The 23,022-nt window shown below is 58.5% G+C and overlaps 1 protein-coding gene across 2 annotated transcripts; it reads left to right on the top strand.

The window, feature by feature from the left end:
- Positions 1-2,352: 2,352 nt before the first annotated feature.
- On the top strand, positions 2,353-12,581 carry LOC128329359 (protein HEG-like). Of its 2 annotated transcripts, XM_053260395.1 has the most exons (12): positions 2,353-2,450; positions 3,237-3,365; positions 4,171-4,296; positions 4,812-4,933; positions 5,211-5,269; positions 5,478-5,650; positions 6,063-6,191; positions 6,442-6,484; positions 7,222-7,259; positions 7,811-7,919; positions 9,442-9,584; positions 10,402-12,581. In XM_053260395.1, the coding sequence occupies exons 1-12, from the start codon at positions 2,378-2,380 to the stop codon at positions 10,422-10,424; spliced, it is 1,167 nt and encodes a 388-aa protein (XP_053116370.1). In that variant the 5' UTR covers positions 2,353-2,377; the 3' UTR covers positions 10,425-12,581. The 2 variants fall into 2 exon arrangements, with proteins under 2 accessions (XP_053116370.1, XP_053116371.1); XM_053260396.1 differs by lacking the exon at positions 9,442-9,584.
- Positions 12,582-23,022: the final 10,441 nt, after the last annotated feature.

Raw genomic sequence — 23,022 nt, 5'->3', positions numbered from 1 at the left:
TACTGCCCTGCAGCTGGTACTCAGAGGCATCTTGCCTTTGAGGCTGGAGGTGGCCTGTAGCCCTCTGACTAGTAGCCATTGATAGACCTCTCCTCCATGAAGTTATCCAAACCGTTCTTAAAGCCATCCTGGTTGATGGCTGTCACCAAATCTTGTGGCAGAGAATTCCACAAGTGGGTTATGTGTTGTGTGAAAAAGTACTTCCGTTTGTTGGTCCTAGATTTCCTGGCAATCAATTTCATGGGATGACCTCTGCTTCTAGTGTGATGTTAGAGGGAGAAAAGTTTCTCTCTATCCACTTTCTCCACACCATGCATGATTTTACAGACCTCTATCATGTCTTCCCGCAGTCGTCTTTTTTCTAAACTAAAAAGCCCCAGGTGTTGTAGTCTTGCCTCATAAGAAAGGTGCTCTAGGCCCCTGATCATCTGGGTTGCCCTCTTCTGCACTGTCTCCAGTTCTACAATGTCCTTTCCTAGATGTGGTGACCAGAATTGTATGCAGTACTCCAAGTGTGGCCGCATCATAGTTTTGTAAAAGGGCATTATAATATTAGCCGTTTTATTTTCAATCCCCTTCCTTAGCATGGAATTGGCCTCAACGAGCTGCCCACCACGACCCCAAGATCCCTCTCCTGGTCAGTCAACGACAGCTCGGATCCCACCAGCGTATACTTGAAGTTGGGGTTCTTCGTCCCAATGTGCATCACTTGACACTTGCCAACACTGAACCGCATTTACCATTTTGTTGCCCACTCCCCCAGTTTGGAGAGATCCTTTTGGAGCGCCTCATAATCTGTTTGGGATTTCACTATCCAAAAGAGTTTGGTATCATCTGCAAATTTGGCCACCTCACTGCTTACCCCTACTTTTGGGTCATTTATGAATAAATTAAAAAGCACTGGTCCCAGTACAGATCCCTGGGGGACCCCACTTCTTACTTCCCTCCATTGGGAAAACACTCCATTGATACCTACCCTTTGTTTCCTGTCTTTCCACCAGTTAGCAATCCACACATGTACTTGTCCCCTTATCCCATGACTGCGAAGTTTCCTCAGGAGTCTTTGATGAGGAATATAGGATCTGCTGCCATTTACTGAGTCAGACCCTTGGTCCATCTAGCTCAGTATTGTCTACACAGACTGGCAGCGGCTCCTCCAAGGTTGCAGGCAGGAATCTCTCTCAGCCCTGTCTTGGAGATGCTGCCAGGGAAGGAACTGGGAACCTTCTGCTCTTCCCAGAGCGGCTCCATCCCCTGAAGGGAATATCTTGCAGTGCTCACTCGTCTAGTCCCCCTTTCGTATGCAACCAGGGTGGATCCTGCTTAGCTTAAGGGGACAAGTCATGCTTGCTACCACAAGACCAGCTCTCTTCAAAGTTCCAACAAAGAGGAACTTTGTTGAAAACTTTTTGGAAGTCCAGGTATACTATGTCAGGCAAGGACAGGGAATGCCCACGGAAAGGCATGGGATCCTTCCAAAGGGCCATGGACTGGCCATTGGCCATTTGGGAATCCAGTGCATTTGGAAGGAACCCGAACCCTTTCCTTGGTCGTTCCCTGTCATTCACGTTAGGCTAGCCTGGCAGACACGAGTCCACCATAGGACTTCTATGCTGATGGTCCTGGCCTCCCGGGTTCCATCCCTGGCGGCAGCATCTCCAGCGGGGGCTGGGGAAGACCCCTGCCTGGGACCCTGGAGTGGTGCTGCCAATCAGTGTAGACAATGCTGAGCTAGCTGGACCAGGGGCATGGCTGCTCCCTGTGCCCCTCATGCAGGGAGTGTGGTCATAAATGGTTAGAATAGCAAAAGCAGGCCACGGTTGTTTCCGTGCAGAAAGCCCAGCGGCTCCCCCCCGCTGAGACCCTGGAGGGGGGAAACAAGCTGGGACAAATCCCAGAGTGAAGCCAGCCCCAGGAGGGGGGAGTGAGGGTGGTTCTGCCTTGACTCCAGGATCCCTGTAGGAACAGCAGCAGCAGCAGCGGGGGGGGGGGGTGCAGGGAAGGGAAGTGCTCCTGCCTGGGTCCCTGCAACCCCCTTCCCTGCCCGCTGCTGCTGCTGTTCCTACAGGGATCCTGGAGTCAAGGCAGAATCACCCTCACTCCCCCCTCCTGGGGCCCGCTTCACTCTGGGATTATCTTTGATGGGGGGGGAGCCATGTGGGGCGGGAGCTCCTCCTCTGCAGGGAGTGCTTGGGGCGGGGAGGGTGGATGCAGCCCCCCCCAGCCTCGGCTGGGCTGGCCGGCGCAGGGGCCGCTGGGAGAGTGGCGTGCCCTTGGCCTGCCTGCGTTAATGAGTGCCCGGTGTGGTGGCCAGTGCCCCCCCCGCCTGCTCCCGAGCCCTTTGTCCTGGGTGGTTGCAGGCCCCTCGCCTGGAAGGATGTGTGGCCGGCTCTGCTTTGGTTTTGCCTTCCTGCAGGTGGGTCTGGTGGCCAGCTGGGCTCGCTGGGAAGGTGAGTCTCACTGGTGGGGGGCCGCCGGGGTCTGCCCAGGGGGTGCCCCCCCCGGGAGCCGTGGCAAACCGGCCTCTGTCTTGCTGCCAGCCTCGCGGTGTGTGTGTGTGTGTGTCCACAGGGGTCCTCTCTGATGGGTCGCTTCGAAGCTTGGAAGTGGGGCTGGGGTGGACCGAGTGGAGGGCCTGCCTGGCCGTCCCCCCTAAGGGCAGCAAGGCCTCCTCTGTTCTGGGGGGAGGGGGGTGCAAGGTCGCCCCAGTTCACCCTGCATGGGCCAGTCCAGAGTCGCTGCCCCCCCCCCCACAGAGGCCACTGGAGGGAATCGGAGCCTCCCCAGAGACGGAGTCTGCTCTCCTCGTGAGACATGTGGCGCATCATCCAGGCAGTTGCCTCTGAGCATGTCAAGAGTGGCTGCCAGGCCTTCCATCTCTGGGCCAGGCTGGGGTGAGCCAGGGAGCCGAAGGGCCGGGCGGAGGTTCGGTGGCCCTGCTGCTGCTGCTGCTGCTGCCCTGGCGGGGGCCCCTCCCTCCGGCTCTTGCTTTGCTCCGGGAAAGAACTCTTCCTCCAGGGCCATCCATGCACTTCCAGATGTGGGGCTGTGATGCCCCCCCCGTTACACTGAAGTCCGGGGGGGGCGTGCGTGACCCCACTTCTTCTTCTTCTTCTGATGGGCCAGGGTGCGCAGGGTGGGGCTGCTGTGCCCTCCTGCAACTTGGTGCAGCAGAGCAATGGGGTTTCTGGCTGTGTTCCCCCTGTGGGAGCACCTGCCCTGCCCATCTCTTGCAGCATCCAGCACAGCCAGCCGGCCAGCAGGTTTGGATCGGGACCCCTACACTCCAAAGCCCCTGGCCTGGGGCCCACCCCTCAACATCTCCGTGGCAACACCCCATGCAGCTGGGGCCACCACAGAGCCAGGTAGGCTAAGCCCGATTCCCCTGGCAAAAAGGCTCTTCCTCAGGAATGACCAGCTCAGAGAAGGGTCCCCGAAAGTCTGTGGGAGCGGGGGGTGGTGGGTGCAGGTCAGCCAGAGGAAGAATGGCCCAACCAAAGGGGAAGCCAGCTGGGTGTGGGGGAATGGTTGGTCAAACCTTCCCATGGTCCCAGAGGAACCTCCATATATAGGCAGAATCTATCTCTGTAGCCAGCTGCTAGGGGATAAACAGCAGGGAAGGACTCGTGCTTGCCTTCTTCTCTTCCTTGTGGCCTTCCCTTGGGGCATCATCTGGTTGTCCACTCTTGGGACACAGAATGCTGGCCCTGATGGAACACACACACCCTGCCCCTTCAGGGGTTTGCTGTCTCCTGCAGCTTCACAATTTATTTGTTGATTTAACATATTTCTATATTGCCCAAAACTCACATCTCTGGGTGGTCCACAACAAGCAAACAAACAAAAAGTTAAAACATTACTTAAAATAAAAGTCAACAGAAAACTTAAAATGGTAGTTGAAACAAAATAAATGACATAGTAAAAGTTAACACATTACAGCAATTTGAATTTCAAAACTACATTTCAAAACGATGTCAAAACTGTTAAAACAATATTTAATTCAAGGCCTGGGTGAACAGGTGCATCTTGAAAGACTTTCAGAAAGTGGTCCGAGCTGGCAATGGGTGTGCAGTCTTCGCAGGAGGGGCCTTTGCCCCCCAGCCCAGATGCTGCTCCCTGGTGGGCAGTCTCTTGCGCCCGGTCGGACTCCATGCGACCCCTCCCTCGCAGGGCCCCCCCTCTGCAGGGGAGAGGAGGATTGTCCGCCCTGGAGCACCTGTGAGGACCAGGCTGGGCTCAGGACCTGCCACTGTGGGCTGGGCTACCATCTCAGCCCCACCCTGGGCTGTGTGCCAGGTAAAGGGTCCAGATGTGGGGGGGGGAGGGATGGAGGGCTTGTCTTCCCCACGGTCCCTGACCAGGGGGGGGGCGCTCCTTGAGCCCTCTGAGGGAGGCTTCCAGGGTGGGGTTGAGGACGGCTAATCCCCAAGCAAAAGCGATTGCAGCTGGGGATGCTGGGAGTTGTAGTCAACAGCATCTGGGAATCCCTGTTAGGGGGGCACTGCTGAGCGCATCCGTCTGCGACCCAGAGCCGCCCCCCCGACAGGCCTGTTGTCAAGTTGCTTTTCAACTCTGCCCTCCGATACGTCGCCGGTCTCTGTCTCAGTCGAGCAAACATCCCGCAAGCAGCATTCAGAATATTTCTGTCGCGGTTTCCAAGCAAGGTTCCCGGTCCCACGGGGGCTGGTGCTCGAAGCCCCCCCGCCGCCCGCCGGCGCTTGGCTGAGGCCCACATGGGCCTGGCACCGGTGCTGCTGCCTGGTGCGCTGCCTCGCTCCGACACGGCTGCTCCTCCTCTCGCCCTTGCCAAGTCCGCGCCTTCCCCGGACGGCTGACGCTGCACAGCTTGGAAGCCCTGGGCTGGTCCTTGCAGAGCCCCCCGCCGGAGCCACCGCTGCTGTGGGTCGCTGCCCGGATGATCATCCAGCAGTTGGTAAGGGGCCTCCTCCGTGGGCTGGGGCTCGGGGCTTGCCCGTCCCCAGCGCCCCTGGCTCCGCGCCCGGCTGCATGCTTGGCTGCCCTTCGGGGTGTCCTTTCACCAGGAGCCCAGGCCGACCCGCGACAGCCGCCCGCGCAGTGGGGAGGGGGATCCTGGCTCTTCCTCGGGTGGGCTGTCAGGCGCGGCTTCTTTGGTCAGTGAGCGCCTGACCTGGGGACCCCCTCAGCCTCCGCCCCCCCCCACCCCCTGCTCTTCCTTTCTGTCCCTGCAGTTCCTGCACACCTTGGGTCACCTCCACGGCTATCTGGGCTCATCCCCCCAAGACCTGAAGTAAGGGAGTGGGGGTGGGGGGGGCCAGGGGGGGCACGCTCTCCGCATCTCACTGGGAAAGCCAAGCTGTGGAGTTGCTGGGAGGCTGGGCTGAAGGGAGGGGGCTGGTGGGGCTGGGGGGACCTGGGGGCCCAGCCTGCTGTGGAGACCAGTCGCAGCGGCGGCGGCTGCTCCCCCTCCTCCTCCTCCTCCCCCTCCTCCTCCTCAGGTGGCCCCGCGTGGAAGTGACGGTGCTGCACCATTTCTCTGCCCGGGCCCGAGTCACGGCCCGGCAGGTGGAGGAGGCGGTGGCGGCGGCGTCCCGGAGGCCCTGCCCGGAGAGCAGGCGGGCCGGCAGCCCTGCCCCGTGTGCCCTGCAGCGGGCCCTGGGCACCTACCAGGGTGAGTGGAAGCCGGCGGGGGCGGCTCTGGAGGAGGGCCCCACCCAGGGCCTGGCAGCGCCCGCTGGGGAGGGAGGGAGGGAGGGGCCCAGCCGCGTCTGCAGGAGCCCCTTCCGCCTGGGCAGGGGAGCAGCGGCCCTCTGGGGAGACGCACCGGGCGCCTCCTCAGGAGCAGGAAGGACCGGGGGGCGGCGTGGCTTGGACCGCTTCACTCGGGCCTGTCTCGCTCTGCACTGCCCTTGGGGTGTCTGGCCTGGGGGGTTTCAGACTGGCCCCCCCCACGTCGGACCACCATTCCCATCACCCCCCGCCATTAAGGCCAAAGGCTGTTATGGCCGGGGATGCTGGGCATGGGAGTCCAGCCACATCGGGCGACAAGCCCCGGCCTGACCCCCCTGTCTTGCCCCCCCCAGGCCTGAGCCTCTGCCAGTTCAACATCTGTGACTCCGTCTCCACCTCCTGTGCCTTCCAAGACGGCCTGGTGCAGTGTGCCTGCCAGCCCGGCTACCTCCAAGCGCAGGCCACGGATCGCACTTGCACAGGTTGAGCCAGCGGCAGCCTGCGCGGGGCTCCAAGCTCTGCCAAGCCTGCGCGGTCCCGGTCCCCTTGCTGCTCTGGAGGGGGCCACTGGGGGTGGGGGGCAGGCTGGGAGGGGCTTAGGGGGCAGTGTCGCTGGCCCGGCCCTGGGGCTGTCTGGGCCTGGATGCGCTCTGGGGCAGAGCATCGCCCAGCGGGTCGGGCAGCCCTCTGGCCTCACCGCCTCTCCTCCGTTCTTCCTCCCCCCCCCGCCAGCCTGTGGCAGTGGATTCTGGCTGCGGAACGGTACCTGTGCCAGGTGAGTGTCCTTGGGGTCCCCTCTCCACCCCGCCCGCCCGCCCCTTCTCCCCCCCACCTGGCACTTCCCCCGTCCTCTCCTTCAGGGCACTTCTTAAAGTGTCCCGATCTGGCCCCTGGGCAGAGACATGCTCCCCTCCCCCTGAACAACAGCTGGGGATCATTTGCCGCAGGGTGTGTGTGTGTGTGTGTGTGTGTGTGTGCGGTGATCAGGGGAGTTGTCCTTACGGGACGGGTCTCCTGGGATGTCTGAGGGGCCGGGGGCTGGTGTTGCAGCAGCCCTTGTGGCAGCTGCCTGCGGGGAGGGCAGCCATGGAGTCCCCCTTGAGGCACCCCCTGGAAGGATGGCCCAGCCCTGGGCGGTCCAAGGTCGCCTGGCTGCGCACCTTGATCTCGGCCCTCCTCCTGGGCACCTGGGCTCCCCTCTCCTCCCTCTCTTATCTGCGCCCTTCGGCCCTGCACTGCTCCTCCCCCCCCCAGATAAACTCCAGGGTCTCTCGCGCAGCTGCCTGCCTGGGCTGGGCTCTCTGGGCCCTTCCTCTTGGCTCCTCGGCCCAGCCTGGGGGGCTGCTGCTGCCGGGTCACTCCCTTCTCCCCCCCCCCGCTGTTCCGCTCCTGAGCCACCCTTCCCCCAACCTGCTCTGATGGGAGCAGGAGGAGCGTTTGTGGGGGGGGGCAGGAAGGGGGTGCTTGGCTGGTTGGGGGGGGGGCCTGGCAGCAGTCCCTTTTCTCTTGCAGGTGCTCCTTTGGGTTCAGTGGTGCTGGCTGCCAGGAGCGTAAGTGCCCCCCTCCCCAAACCACACTGCAGGGCCCCACCTAGCAAAGGTGGCGGCAGGGAAGAGATCCGCCTCCTGGGGGTTGATGGGCTGCTCTGACCCTGGGAAGCCCCCCACGCCCACCCCTGTGGGCAGCCCCGAAGGGCCAAGCCAGAGCTTGCCACGTTAGCTGCCCTGTGGCTGGCACAGAGACCCTCACGAGGGAAACTGAGGCCACCGGCTGATGGGCAACGAAGCCAGTGGCTGGAGGGGGGCCACTCCCCTTGGCAGCTGGCCGGCCAGCGACTGGCCTGCAGGGACCCCCAGGCACCTGCTCCGGCTGCAAGGGGCCTCCCTTCTGCCCGGCTGGCGGCCCGCGGGCTCTGGGGTGAGGTCGCGCAGGATCTGGGCCGGGCTCATCCCCCGATGATGAGGGCACCAAACTGGGAGGACCCGCAGGGCTTGGAGGGCAAGCCAGCCCCGCCGCTGCTCCTTGGGTGGGCTCTGGGGGGAGGGCTGAGCTGGGCCCCCCAGCCGCCCCCGGAGCTCTCTTCGCTGCCTCTCCCTCACAGCCTTCCTGCTGGCCTTGGTGGTGGTCTCCTGCCTGGCCGCCGGCCTCCTCTTGCTGCTGCTGCTGCTGCTGCTGCTGCTGCTGCTGAGCAGCACTGCCTCTCTCGCCAGGTAAGGGGGGGACTGCCCCTCCCACCCTGCCCCTCTGTGTGTGTGTGTGTGTGTGTGTGTGTGTGTGTGTGTGTGTGTCCCTGCCCCACACAACCTGACCAGTAGGACCTGGGCTCCCTCCCCCCTCCTCTCCTCTCGGAGAGGCCAGTCTGCCTCCTTGTGGCCAGGCTTTGGGGGACCCTCCGCTCTGAACCCCCCAGCCGTGGAGGGCAGAGCCACGAGGAGCAGGCCGAAGCTGTCCTTGCACTTGGGGGGGGCACCTCTGGACCCATGGAGGGGCCCTCCGGTGCCCTCCGCTGCTGCAGCTGCTCTTCCCAGTGTCTTGTGGGGAGTCAAGGATGCCTCTGCTCCTTTGGAGCACGCACCCCCCCCCGCCACTGCCGCCAGTCTCTGATAAAGTCTCTTTATCAGGGGACTTTGCCCCCCCCCCAGCCTTTGCTGAGTCAGGCGCTACCTGGATTTGGAGCTGGCGACCTTGAGGTTTGCAGCCCCACCCGCCGCCTCCCTGGGTGTCTTCTGTCCGCTGGCAGGACGCCCAGTCACGGCCCCCCGCCTGGGAGATGCTGCAGGGCTGGGCAGAGGGTGCCCCCCCACCCGCCAGTGCCAGGCACAGCGACTTCTGCTCAGCAGAAGCCATCTTGGTGCCCATGGAGGTGGGGCGGGGAGGGCCACCCGGCGGAGCCCTGTCTGCAGGGGCAGGGAGGGCGGGGGACTCCACATGGAGCGACCCATGGCCCTCTGGGATGGGGGGCTGCCCCAGCTGGAGGGGGCTTCGTGTGGCTGAGGCTTTGCTCCCTTCCCCTCCGGGCAGGCGGCCTCCGGCTCTTTGGCTCGGCTGGCTTGCAGGCTGAGGAGAGGACCGTGCCTGGGCTGCAGGGGGGCTGCCCCCTCCGCTCTGGCTCCGGCTCCGCTGTGGGGCCTGACTGGGGGTGCCGGCCGGCCCTGCCTGGCCCCTGCAAGGCGGCGGCTGCTGGGGGCTTCCTGCCCATGGGGCAGCTGCTGCATGGAAACGGCGGGGTGGCGTCCCCGGCCTGCCTTCTCCCCAAAGGCTCCAGGCGGGATCCCCTCCCCACCATGGCCCGGGCCTCCCCAGGGAGATTAGGCATGATGGAAGCCACGTGCTGAGGTGGCGAGGTGGGCCCAGGCTTGCTCTTGCCCGCTCTGCTGGGGCCGCCCTCTGGGAGGAGAGCAGCTCAGGGCTGGGATGGTGGTGGCCGGAAAGAGAGGGGCCGGGGGCCGCTTGCCCCTTGGCTTCTGGGCCCAGGCCCCCCCCCCAGCTGTGGCTCCCGAATGCGCCGAGGAAGAAGCCCCCCGCAGCAGCAGCCCCCGCCGCTCAGACCTCCGCCTGGAAGGCCGCTGCTCTCTGGGAAGGGGCAGCGGGAGGACCCTTTGGCTCGGCAGCGCAGCCCGGGGTTTAGCCCCCCCCGCGAGTCTCGGGGGGGGGCATGAGGCTGCCCTGAGTGGTTGGCAGCAGGACTGCCCCCCCCTCGCCGCTGGTAACTTCCGTCTCCCCCCCCCGAAGAGCCCAGGCCCCCGAGGAGCCCCCCGGCCCGCCCCGCTTGCCTCTGCACTCCCCAACCTTGAGCCTGCCTCGCGTGCGGCCTCCTTGGACCCTGCCGGAGGTGGAGAGTGGGGGGGGGGCCGCCTTCCTCCCCCTGGGACCTGGTGAGTGGGGGGGGCCTCAGGACAGGCCAGCCAGGGCACGCCTGGGGGGGACTGAGGCGGGGCCGCCCTTGCCCTCCCATGCCCTCCTCGCAGGAGCGGGACCGCCCTCCCCCCACGGACCCACATGGCCGAAGGGAGGGGCTGCCTTGGAGACCAGGAGCTGGTCTTGGAAGCCCCTCCCTGCATTTTGGACGTGTCTGGGTTGGGGGGGCGCGGGGGGGGGGCTGCCTAGGCCAAGGGCCTCCTCCTGGGTCTCATCAGCAGGCGGACTCTCGGGCCTGGAGGAGGGGAGGGGGCCGCGTCTGGGTGGGGTTCGCTCTCCTCCTCCGGGAACCCAGCAGCAGCAGGAGCCGGAGGGAGGCAGGACAACAGCCTCAGCACCCTCCGCAGTCCCTCCTCCTCTCCTGCTCCCGGCAGCAGCAGCAGCTCCTCCTCCTCCTCCTCCTAATGAGGCAGGGGTGTGTGTGTGTGTGTGTGTGTGCGCCCGCATGCACCTTGCCCCTCTCTCTCCCCCGCCCCGCCCCGCCCCAGCATTGATGAGCACTGTGCTGTGCCACCAGGCTGCCCATTCATCAGGTAGAGCTGTGCCGTGAATGGCCAGCCTGACGGCAGCACAGCTCTTGGGCAGGGTGGGGTGGGCGAGAGAGGAGCCCGCGGACTCCAGGCTGGCATCTCAAGCCCTTCCGAGCAGAGCCTGCCGGCTGCCCCCCCCCCGCCCCCGCTGCTGCTGCTGCTGCTGCTCCTGAGTTGCGCCTGGGGGTGGTGCAGTGTGTTGCCTCCCCGCCTCAGGCCCCCGCGGCTTCCGTCCCTGCTGCAGGACTTGGGGCCACGCCCAGCTGATGCCCCCCACATGAAGACATTCCGGGGGCCCGCCAGCTCCCTGCCCTCTGCCCCACAGCCCCTGGGGGGGTGCAGCAACCTCGTGTTCCTCAGTGATGCAGAGGAGGAGGAGGGCAGCAAGAGGAGCTATTTCTGAAGATGCCAGCTGCAGGACCCCCCCCCGCCGCCGCCTGCGCCTGAATCCGGCCCCTCCTTTGCACCGTGGAAGAAGACTGTTCACCCACCGACCCACATCGGCCCGGCCCGTGGGCCTGGCTTCTGCACCAGTAAAGGCCCAGCACTTCTCCCTGAGCTTCATGGGGGGCGCCACGGCTTGCTGCCCCCTGCCCCCTGCCCCTTGCAGGCCTGTGGGAGGCGGTTTCCATCCCTGCCTGCTAGAAACTGGGGCCAGAGGTGGGGGGTGCACATCCGCCCCCCCACGACTGCGGAGGGGGCCCAAGAGGTGGCACTGGTGGCCTTGTCCCCCGGGCCCCTCCCTCCGTGGTACAAATGGGCCCCCAACCTCTGTGGCCTGAGCTGGGCCTGAATCCAGACACACACACCCCAGTACAGCCTGTGCATGTGCGCCTGGGTTCTTCTCACTGGGGGGAAACGAGGCTTCTGCAGCCCAGCGGGGGCAGCTGCAGGGTTCAGCCCCCCCGCCCCCCCCAGGCCTGACGGGGCCCACAGGGAAGGAGGGGGTGGAGAGGGACTCTCTTGGCTGCGAGGAGCGGAGGGGGGCTGGGGGCTGGCAGCAGCGGGCCCTCCTGGGGCCCCTGGGCCAGCCGCCCTGCCAGCTCCTGAGGCCAGCCCTGCCGCAGCGAGGCGGACCCTTCTGGCCCTGGGGCCGCTGAGCCTTTCCCTTCCTCCAGAACTGCCCTCAGGCTGCTTCCCGCTCGGGGGGGGGGGGGACTAGGAGAGGAGGGGGAGGAGGCAGCCGTGGGGGCGCAGGGCCCTGAGCAGACCAGAGCCTGGAAGGGAAGGGTCTAGGCAGCCCCCCCATCCCTGCCCCCCCCCTTGCAGCTATCCCACTCTCCACTGCAGGGCTGCCTTTCCTTTGATTCTGTTTTCCTTCCTTCCTTCCTCCCCATTCGTCAGGTGCAGCTGCGCAGTAACCCCCACAGCTCTCCCTGATGAATGGCCATCTGGGGCAGCAAACAGGGCGGTTCCAGGTGAGGTGCTGCTCGGCCAGTGGCAGGTCATCCGAAGGAGCTGGGGGGCTCCTCTCTCTTCTGCCCCCTCCAAGAGCTGTGCTGCCTGCCGGCTGGCCACTCCTCAGAGCGAGCCCTGTGGTTAACCATGCAGCTCTACCTGATGAGTGGCCAGCCTGCAGGCAGCGCGGGGGAGAGAGGAACAACAAAAGCTGCCGGGAAGCAGAGGCAGCTGCCCCTCCTTGGGCGCCCCCCTTGACCCCCTCGCTACTGTGTGAGGTGCTGCTGCCCAGGACTGCTGGTCCCTTGATTTTATTTTATTTTATTTTTTACATTTTTATCCCGCTCTTCCTCCAAGGAGCCCAGAGCAGTGTATATGTTTATTCTCACAACAACCCTCTGGGGTAGGCTAAGCTCAGAGATACCTGACTGGCCCAGAGTCACCCAGGGAGCTTCATGGCTTAAGGGGGGGTTTGAACTCGGGTCTTCCCGGTCCTAGTCCGACACGCTAACCACTACGCCACGCTGGCTCTCCTTGCCAATGAGAGTGCAGCCATGAAATACACCACCAGGGCAGGGCATTCTCTGCAGGGGGAAATGGGTTGGGAAGGGTGCTCTTTTGTCCCTGGGAAGAAGTTAGACTCGAGAGAACCAGGAGGGGGCCTGCACCCCCCCCCGGCCATGTGACACCCTTCACTGCACCTTTTCAGTGGAAAACGGGTGCCCCCTGTGAACTACGTATGGGCTGCCCTTTAAATCGGAATTCGTAGCATGTGCAAAGGAGCATTTGGGAGAACCGCCTCCGCTATGTGGTTAAAGGAAGGTGCCTGAGTGTTGCGAGATGAGACCCTTCCGTGTGCTGGGGAGGGGGGGCGGTCCTAACTTGTTTTCTCTCAATCAAAAGCCCCCTTGTCACAAAACAAGGGCATTCATCTTGTTACATTGCCAGGGTATTGTTTGGACGTTTTATTTTCTACATAGCTTTTATTGTCTAACGAAATTTAAAATAAATTTTATAATACAGCGATTTGGTATAAAAGGCTCTTCTTGCAAAAGAACAGGTTTACTTTGAAAAGAAGTAAAAAAGCATCAAAAGAATAACTTGCCATCACGACAGGCTTGCATCAAAATTAATGCATAAATTACAACAGTAACCACCAAGACTGGAAAACCCCTCTCTCTGCTGGATCAGGCCCACGGAGGCCTCTCTACTCCAGCCTCCTGTTCCACCCAGTGGCCCCCCCACCCCGGATGCCCCTGGAGAGCCCACGGGCCAGAGGGATGGGCCTGCCCTCTCTCCTGCCGCTGTGGCTCCCCTGTCTAAACAAACACTGGTAGTCTGAAACAAACATTGGGAACAATATTTCAGCCATAAAGGCTACCTCTAGCTTGCATACAAGAGGAGGTTGATTAGCTCTTCTTGGCATCTCAAAAAGCATTCTTGAAAAGGAAAAGTACAATTTAATGCTGTTGTTTCTAGTCTCAGAAGAGACCGGCTCCCTCTTAAAACAGCTGACCAGTCCACTCTGCTTCTTTAGAAGTGCATTTTCTGGCTGCCCGACTACCTGGTCAGCTGAGGATCAAAAGTTCCTTCTGTGTGTGCTCTGGAGCGCTTCACCGAAATGGAGAACTTTCGCTCCAACTGCCCCTCCTCATTCAAAACCATCCATTTAATTGATGTCACTTAGTCCTGGGAATGTTGCTCCGAGTGGGAATATCGTTTTGGTTAGCTGCGTTCTTGCTCCTCGGGAAGGCCAGGCTGGTCTCTTAGCAGCAGCTTGTAAGGCCCCGATGTGTGTCCAGAGAAACTGCTGAAAAGTTCACACGCACAAAGATGATTCTTTCCAGCTTCCAAGTCGCTCCGGCACAAAAATGGCTCCTCGCGTGTCAGGCTGGGAGGCTGGACCAGCCCAGCATTGTGTTTATCCACGACATCAGCATGCCAGGGGGAGAGGAGGAAGGAGGTGCAGGCAGGCTGACAACATCCTTATTGTGGGCGGCCAGGCCATCGGGCAAAGCTTCGTCTGAGCTGGCCAATTCATCTTACAAGAGGAAAAGGAAATGGCACCCATGGACAAATATTTGGGAAGCCGGCGTTTCAGTGAATGACAAGCAAAACCCCTCTCTCAACAAATCTCATTTGCTGACAAAATCGTAGCTGTTATTTTGTGTTCCAGTTGATGTCTTCTCATTAAACTTTACCAACCACTGCCAGTGCAGTTCAAGAAAGAACATGACGAGCCCTGGTAAGAAGCTGGCACAGCCAGCCGTGTGTGTTAGTGCTTGGTTGAAGCACTCTTGGTGTGCAATGCGGATTGGTTTGGAGATGCAGAGATTCGCCTTGGCCATTGCGACTGGGGGTGGGTGGGTGGGTGGCAGTTGGAGTTCAGCAACATCTGGGGGCCCAAGCTTCCGAATCCTTGGGTGAATGCCAGGCAGAAGAGCAGGGGCGTAGCTAGAGGAGAGGGAGCCCGTGTTCATCCCTCTCTCTGGCGGCCCCCCAGAGTGAGGGAAATAATGAAGAAAATAGGGAGGGGTGGAGCTGGAGGGCCCTCAGGAGTTGGGGGCCCAGGTTCTTTGAACCCTTTCACTCTTGAACCCTTATAGCTACGCCCCTGCAGAAGAGCCTTGAGCTGCTTTCCTGGGGACGCTGTCAAAGGCAAAGCCAAGTGGGGAGAAAGCCATGATGTGGGCAGCCTCTTTACATTCCTCACACTGTCCTGCCATCCAGGAACGATCCCTCTTGGACCACCAATTCCCGTGGTGGCTTTTTGAGTCAGTGGACCCAAAGTCTCTGAACCTAGAGAGGCGTAGATTGCCAGACAGACTCTAGAGTGTCCCTTTCATAAGAACATCAGAACAGCCCTGCTGGATCAGGCCCCCCAAGGAGGCCCCTCTAGTCCAGCATCCTCTTTCGCACAGTGGCCCACCAGATGCTGCCTCTGGGGAGCCCAGAGGCAAGAAGTATGTGCATGCCTCCTCTCCTGCTGTTGCTCCCCTGCAATTGGTACTGAGAGGCATCGTGCCTCTGAGGCTGGAGGTGGCCCACAGCCACCAGACTAGTAGCCATTGATAGACCCGTTTTCCAGGAACCTGTCTAAGCCCCTTTTAAAGCCATCCAAGCTAGAGGCCATCACCACATCCCGTGGCAAGGAATTCCATAGATTAATTATGGACTGTGTGAAAAAGTTCTTCCTCTTGTCGGTCCTAAATTTCCTGACTTTCAGTTTCATGGGATTACCCCTGGTTCTAGGCTTGTGAGAGAGGGAGGAAAATCTCTCTCTGTCGACCCTCTCCACTCCATGCATAATTTTATACTCTTTGATCATGTCTCCCCTTAGTCGCCTCTTTTCCAAGGTAAAGAGCCCCAGATGCTGTAGCCTAGCCTCATGAGGAAGGTGATCCGGGACCCTGATTATCTTGGTGGCCCTCTTCTGCACCTTTCCCAATTCTACAAAATCCTTCTTAAGATACGGTGACCAAAGCTGTACACAGGACTCCAGATGTGGCCGCACCACAGATTTGTATAAGGGCATGATAATATTAGCATTTTTATTTTCCATCACTCTCTTAAGGATTCCTAGCATGGAATTAGCTGTTTTCACAGCTGCCGCGCACTGGGACGACACTTTCAGTGAGCTGCCCACCACGACCCCAAGATCTCTCTCTCTCTCCGGGTCAGTCACCGACAGCTCAGATCCCATCAGTGTATATGTGAAGTTGGTCTCTCCTTCCACGTAAACCTCCTCATCAAGCAATTTGTGCCATGCTACCACAAGACTCAACTCTCCTGGCTGCTGGGGGCGGGGGATTAAACAGACCAAATCCTAATTAGGAAGGATGGGTGGATTTACTCTGATTTGAAATGGTTTAGAGTGGCCTCGCATGATCTTGTCTGTCTGGTGAGCCACCCAAGAGTGCTGGGAATGTGCTTCCGTCAGTGCTGCTGCCCAGATCTCCCAGGAAGAAGCAGCAGGGACAGATGCTTGGTGCTTAAGAGAGGTTTGGATAACTTCATGGAGTAGAGGTCTATCAACGGCTACTAGTTGGAGGGCTATAGGCCACCTCCAGCCTCAGAGGCAGGATGCAACAAATGTTGTTAAATATGACTGCCATAATTCCCAGATAAAGGCCGTTGCAGTTGAGGATTATGGGACCTGTAGTCAATAACATCTGGGCATCTCTGTTACAGGGAACTCTGCTGGTAGCCTCCAGTAGCGGCTCCTCCGAAAGGGGGGGGCACCAAAGGAGGTGCAGCTGCCTCTGCTCCTCAGAAGTGCGGGCTGCTCCTCTCTCTCCCACCTTGGCTGGATGCCATCTGGCCCTGGAAATTTGTTAATTTTAGTTTTTCAAGACAGTTCAGAACATCCTCAACATCGTCACTTCAAATTGGCCCCATTCTTCAGCCTCCAAGCTTGAGAAGCTCAGTTCCGGAGTGGGATATGGTCAGTGTCCTCCGCTGTGAAGACAGATGCAAAGAACGCATTCAGTTTCTCTGCAATCTCCTTCTCCTCCTTAATGATCCCTTTCACACCCTCATCGTCTAAGGGTCCAACTGCCTCCCTGGCAGGTTTCCTGCTTCTGATATATTTAAAGAAGTTTTTGCTATTCCCCTTGACACTATATGCTATATGCGCCTCAAACCCTCTCTTTGCATCCCTTATTGTCTCCTTCCATTTCCTTTGCCAGAGTTTATGTTCCTTCCTATTCTCTTCATTTGAGCAGGATTTCCATTTTCGGAAGGAAGTCTTCTTCCCTTTTATAGCTTCCCTGACTCTCCTTGTTAGCCGTGCTGGCTTCCTCCTGAACTTGGTGGTACCTTTGCTCCTTCTTGGTATACATTCCAACTGAGCTTCTAGTATTGTGGTTTTAAATGTTCCATGCTTTTTGGAGTGATTTGACCCTCCTGACTTTCCTTTTGAGCTTCCTGTTTACCAGTCCCCTCATTTTTGAGAAGTTTCCTCTTCTGAAGTCCAACGCATCTCTGTTGGACTTCCTTGTCAATGCTCCACTCACATATAAGCTGAATTGGCTCACACTATGGTCACTGTTCCCCAATGGTTCTGCAACTCTGACATCTTGCACCAGGTCTTGGGCACCACTCAGGATTAAGTCCGTCATCTTCTCTCTGGTTGATTCCGCGACCAACTATTCTAAAGCGCAGTCATTTAACATGACTAGAAATCTGGCTGCTCAGTCAGGATCCACACAGGAATTTGCCCAGTCTGTGTGAGGGTAATTGAAGTCACCCATTCTTACAGCCCTGCCTCTCCTTGGCTCCTCTCTGATCTGCTTCTCCTGCTTTTTGATCCGGAGGGCAGTAGCATGTCCCTAGTAACGTATTTCCTTCCAGTCCTTGAATTGTCACCCATAATGGGTCTGTGGAGGACTCCGGTCCACCTAGGTTTTCTAGCTTATTGGAATCTATCCCTCCTTTCACATGCACTGCTATTCCACCCCAATCCACCGCCCCACTGCCTGTCCTTTCTGTAGAGTTTGTATCCAGGAATAACAGTGTCCCACTGGTTCTCACCGTTCCACCAGGGTGCTTTCCAGACCAGCTGCTCAACAGCAGCAAAATGTTTCCATTCAGGCAAATCACATCCGGAACGTAAACAGCAGGGGGAGCCGTCTCACAGAAACTAACCACCTGAAAAAGCAGCAATTTTTAAACTCCAGATAGACAATGTCATAGCACTACATCACAGCAATTACATTCGAAACAAGGCATTGGAAATGTGAACGGCACCCTGCTGTCAGTGGAAGGACTGCGGTGTCACACAGGAAGTATGGAAACACACTTCCGAGATCCGCCGTGACCCCGTTGCAGGGTCTACTCTGGAAAGCGCCCAGGTTTCCGTCACACCCACTATACCTAGGTTTCCATTAGCAAACAAGCACCCCAGCTCACCCATCTTGGCTCAGAGGCTTCTGGGATTGGTTTATAAACATCTATACACCGAGACACTTATCTGGAGCTTGTGTGTGCTACACAAACACCATCTGTGTAGCACACAAATGAGAGCCAGCGTGGTGTAGTGGTTAGAGTGCTGGACTAGGACCGGGGAGATCCAAGCTCAAATCCCCAATCAGCCATGAAACTAGCTGGGTGACTCTGAGCCAGTCACTTCTCTCTCAGCCTAACCTACTTCACAGGGTTGTTGTGAAAGAGAAACTCAAGTATGTAGTGCACCGCTCTGGGCTCCTTGGAGGAAAAGCGGGATATAAATGTAAAAATAATAATAATAATAATATGACCTTTTTGGCCAGCTGTCATATGTTTCTGTCTGCTCTACTCCTGGTTCTACTCTACCCCCCTCTGGCTTATCTGAAATGTTTGCTCCTTTGCACCTTAGGGGATTTTGCTTGCCAAACAAGATGCCGCCTAGTTCCTGCCGGCAACCCGCCAGGCATCATTGTAAAAGCTGCTCTGCGACCCTTTTGGTTTTAAGTGCCGGCAGTCTGGTTCTATCTTGGTTCATGTGGAGCCCGTCCCTTTTGCGCAGGCTTCACTCCCCCCCAAATGTACCCCAGTGCCTAACAAATCTCAACCCTTCTTCCTGGCACCAACGTCTCTCATCCATGCATTGAGACCCCTCAGCTCTGCCTGTCTCGCTGACCCTGTGCGTGGTAAAACAGGAACACGGTCTCTCTAGAGAAGTCCCAGCCTCCAGGAGAGACAGAGGCCGGCCCTTTCCCAACTCCACAGCATTCTCTGCTCTCAGCAAAACTGTTCATGGCCCTGGAATTTGATCTGTGCCGGGCCATTACGGGAGGGCAGGCAGCAGGCTGGGAGGGGCAGCCCGTGCCTGGGCTCAGGGTGTGCCTCGTCATGCCCGGCGGGACACAACGGCCCAGCCTCTGAGACGGCTTGGGAAGCCCCCCGCCCCTCCCTTAGCATGCAGTTCTGGCCACCATATCTCAGGAAGGACATTGCAGGACTGGGGAAAGTGCAGAGGAGAGCAGGCAACCCATAGGATCGGGGCCTGGAGCAGCTGACTGAGGAGGCAAGGCTACATCAGCTGGGGCTAAAGGTTTGGAAAAGAGGCAACAGTGGGGAGCCATACGAGAGGTGTATAACATTATGCATGGAGGAAAGAGAGTGGACAGAGAGAAATTGTTCTCCCCCACCACCAGTGGCGGAGCCTGACCACCAGTGGCCGGTGCGCTGACGTCAGACGCGGGGAGCGTGGTCCTGCTCCCGAACGGAGCCCCGCAGCTCCCTTCGGGAGTGGGAAGGGAGCGAGTCAGGTCAGCACAGGGCTGGCCCTTTAACTCCGGAAGGGGCCGCGTGGCCTCTTCGGGAGCTAGACTTGGGCTGGCGCTGCCTTCACAGTGTGGCCTGGAGCGGCTCTTCCCTGCAAGGAAAGAGCTGCGAATGCAGTGCCGGCCATTTTAACTCCCCAGGGGGCCGCGCAGCCCCTTCAGGAGTTAGACTTCTGCTGACGCTGCATTCGCAGCACAATCAGGAGCGGCTCTTACCTGCAGGGAAGAGCCACTCCTGGCCTCACCGCGGCCCTTTAACTCCGGAACAAGGCTGCGCGGCCCCCGCTCGGAAGCAAAACCAGCACGCAGACGCAGGGGCTTAGGGTCAGACGCAGGGGGCGTGTCGGGGCCACGAAGCACAGTCCCTGATTGGGCACAGCCCGGGTTATTTGAACCCGTTGGCCCAATGGTGGCTCCGCCCCTGACCCCACAACCCCTTTAAGTGGGGCTTAGACAAATAATTGGTGGACAGGTCTATCAGTGGCTACTACTCTGGTGGCTACAGGCCGTCTCCAGCCACAGAGGCAAAATGCCTCTGAATCCCAGTTGCAAGGGAGCAACAGCAGGAGAGAGGGCAGGCCCTTCACCTCTGGCCTGTGGGCTCCCCAGAGGCGGCATCTGGTGGGCCACTGTGTGCAACAGGAGGCTGGACTAACTGGGCCTTCTTGGCCCTGATCCGGCTGGGCTGTTCTGATGTTTTTATGGCTTTAGTTCCTGGGGGTGGAACTGACCACCATGGCCCCCGTTGATGGCCTGGCCTTCAGCATGCTGGGTCTCAGGCGGTGGCCATGGACTGCCCACAGAGTTTGTGTTGGTACTGGCAAACAGGCTCCTTCCACACTCCTGACTCTCCCCAGGGTTGGCTCTTTGTCTCCGTGGGCAGCAGTGCTGGATCAGGGGCTGGCGCTGGGGACACCCGATGGATCCAAGGCCGGCTTTGTGACTGGATTGCTCGGCCATGCAGCTCCAAGTGGGGCACGAGATTCATGTTTGCCACGTCCAGTCCTTAGTACGCACTGCTGGACAGAAGAGGGCCAGAGTCCCTTGCTCATGTCGGAGTCCTCCGGGGTCAGGGCCTAAGCCTCTGAGAGTGACCGTTAGAGCCAGGCAGCTGGGAGAGCAGGGACAGATGCTGCCGAGGCCCGTCTACATGTGGGCCCGTGGGGTGCCACTTTCAGGTGACTGCTCACTGCAGCTGAACTCACTGCTGGAGCGCAAATGGTTTGGCCACGCACGCCATGCTGGTCAGTCTGCCCACACGATGCCCTCCGCCTGGGGCCGGGGCAGCCCAAGAGGGAGCTGCAAGCCAGGCAAGACGGTCCAGATCCGGATCTTGCCTCGGTCATGAACTTGCCAGCTGGCCACGTGCCACTCTTTCCAGCCAGCCTTTGGGACTGGCTCTTCCGCCCTTTGCTACCAGGGTCTGCTGGGCACATCTCTGTGAGGACAGTCTGTGACTGTGCTGGGCTTAACGTGGGGGAAATTAGCGTCAAATGGGTGCCGGCCCATGAACAGCAAGGAAATGCGCAAAGGACTGTGGCCAAGGTGTTGACATCCTGGAATGGGAATAAAGAGAATGGAGACATGACTTTGAAAACCAAGAGTTCCAACCTTCTGCTCTTCCCAGATCTTGGAGATGCTGCCAGGGAGAGAACTGGGAACCTTCTGCTCTTCCCAGAGTGGCGGCTCCATCTCCAGAGGGGAATCTCTTGCAGTGCTCCCACATCAAGTCTCCCATTCATCTGCAACCAGGAGGGACCCTGCTTAGCTCAGGGGACAAGTCATGCTTGCTCCCACAAGGCAGAATATAGGCTGTTCCCAGTAAGGTTGCTTTTTGTAATTGGCTGATAAATGATTTATGTGGCCCCCATGGTGTAGAGGTGCTCTTCAAGTTGTTTTGGAATTGCACCCAGGGCACCACTTACCACTAGGATTATTTCGGTCTTCTTCTGCCACAGCCTTTCAATTTCAGTTTGTAGATCTTTGTATTTTGTGATTTTTTCTATTTCTTTTTCTTCTATTCTGCTATCCCCTGGTATTGGAACATATTATTCTAGCCCAACTTCCCTGCCAAGTGTCCATACATGGAGACAGACGGACACACAGACAAGTGGAAGGAAGGAAGGAAGGAAGGAAGGGAGGGAGGGAGGGAGGGAGGGAGGGAGGGATACAGACAAGTGAAAGGAGGGAGAGACAGGAAGAAAGAAAGAATGTACACATCTGAGGGACCCTTGAAAAAGGTAGGTGAGAGCTCCTCTCTTTCAGACACACACACACAGAGAGAGAGAGAAAGCTGGGCAGAGGCGTGTCTAGGGGAAATAGCGCCCGGGGCAAGCACTGAAATGGCGCCCCCCTGTCCAAGCCTCTGACACCCATCTTTCAGATAACTTTACTACCATAATATCAGCTCAAAAATACAAGTCAGGCTCGTTAATCTTTTAATATTTCAAAAACTATTTAGCAGTGGACGTAGCCAGACCAAAAAAAAATGCTGGGAAACGACAAATTTCAGTATGCTGGGGCTCATGAAATACCCAAATACTATGTGGAGTTGTTCTTGGACAACTAAATAGAAGTGCCTGTCTAATTCTCTACTATGCATTGTAGCATCACTATTACATAAGTTTTAAAAATAAATGGGGAATTTGGCTTTTCCCAGATACTCTGAAAATAATTAAAGGATATGCAGAGTAAACTGTGTCACTGCTTGGAATATATTCTAGTCTTTCAGAAAGACAGTTAAAATGAGAGAAAGAGAGCAAGAAACTCCCAATGGCCTTAATACTAAGGACTTCACACAGATTCAAAGACAAACTCTCCATTAAATAACCATCTTATTAAGGCATCACATTTAACTCACTTATCACAAGAAGCAAATGAATACAATCCTAGCTCATAAGCTTCAGCTCAGTATTCACAAGCCCTGATTCTCTGTACATAGTTCCAAACTAAATATGTGTACAGTGACTTCTATTATATTAATTTTTTATATTTTACTTGTAGCCTCTTTGGAGTGCTTCCTAAAGGCTGGCGGGGGGGTCTGCAAAGGTTCCCCCTCTCCGCGCTGGCTTCTAGGGCCTCACAGGGACCATTTGAGCATGCGTCCTGGACATTTTTTAAAATAATGTGGGTTTTTTTTAAAAAGGCTGCTAAAAACAAAATGGCTGCCGCGCATGCTCAAATGGCTTCTGTGAGGCCTGGCCTGGCCTAGGGCCTCACAGAGGCCATTTGAGCATGTGCAGTGGCCATTTTGTTTTCAGTGGCCATTTTAATTTTTTTTTTAATTTTAGAAAACGGCGCCCCCTTCAAGTGGCGCCTGGGGCATGTGCCCTGCCTGCCCCACTCTAGATACGCCCCTGAAGCTGGGTGCTGCCCTTTCAGGAACTGCTCGAAGGAAGAGGGCTTGGCTGTCTCTGGCTGCCTCCGCCTGAAGCGAGGAGCCTTCTCTCCGGGCTGCTCCTCCTCTCTGCCTGACAAACTCAGGTGGAAAGAGCCGGAGACAGATGGGTGGGCTCTGCTGCTCTAGAGCTTGCTTCAAGGGCCAGTTCCTGCCCGCTGTCGGGGCGAGGTGGGGATGCCCGAGGGCACTGCAGGGGCATGGCTGCCACCGCACCTGAAGGAAAAGTCTGGGGCGGGGGACAGACTTTTCCGCCCAAACGTCTGTTCAGAAAGGTGCCGTTGTGCAAGCGGCTGGCTGGCAGGGGGGTGGGTGTGTGGGTCTGCCCTCCATCCCCTCAGAGGCTCTGGGGCCAGCCCTGGCAGGCGACCCCACTCAGCCCTGGTCCCACCCAGCAGCCTGTGCTCACGGCACTCTGGCTTCTGCCCAGTGGCCCATCCACCCTTCCTGGTGGCTTGGAAGTTTTCAGAAAAGCCAATGGCTTGTTGTTCTGTTGCCCTAGTGATACCAGAAACAGTATTCACTCTTTTTTGTACTTGTTTAGTTATAACTGCTGATCTCCTCCGTGGTTAGCCTACGGCTACGAATATTGCTCGGAATAAGAGCTGTGCCTTCAGTTGAAAGGCTACCCCCACCCCACCCCAATGGGTCTGCTCTCTATTGCAATTCATTTCCCCACTTTGTGACGGGAGTCTTCTGTGTCCTCCAACCCATGTTTACTGGGTGTCCACTAGCGAGGGCGGAGGGTCCATTTGGACACAGGGCTATTTGTTTCAAAGGGCCCCCGGGGGGGGCAGCTGGCTCC

This window comes from Hemicordylus capensis, chromosome 6, assembly GCF_027244095.1.
Source record: "Hemicordylus capensis ecotype Gifberg chromosome 6, rHemCap1.1.pri, whole genome shotgun sequence".
Lineage (NCBI taxonomy): Eukaryota > Metazoa > Chordata > Lepidosauria > Squamata > Cordylidae > Hemicordylus > Hemicordylus capensis.
The sequence above is the reverse complement of the archived record's forward strand: the minus strand, read 5'-3'. Positions and strand labels throughout refer to the sequence as shown.

Bases quoted from the DNA above. Each gene is read 5' to 3' on its own strand.
- LOC128329359 (XM_053260395.1), top strand. From the start codon at position 2,378: ATGTGTGGCCGGCTCTGCTTTGGTTTTGCCTTCCTGCAGGTGGGTCTG. The intron at 3,366-4,170 runs GTAGGCTAAGCC...CCTCCCTCGCAG, and splicing joins TGGGGCCACCACAGAGCCAG to GGCCCCCCCTCTGCAGGGGA. The intron at 4,934-5,210 runs GTAAGGGGCCTC...CTGTCCCTGCAG, and splicing joins GGATGATCATCCAGCAGTTG to TTCCTGCACACCTTGGGTCA.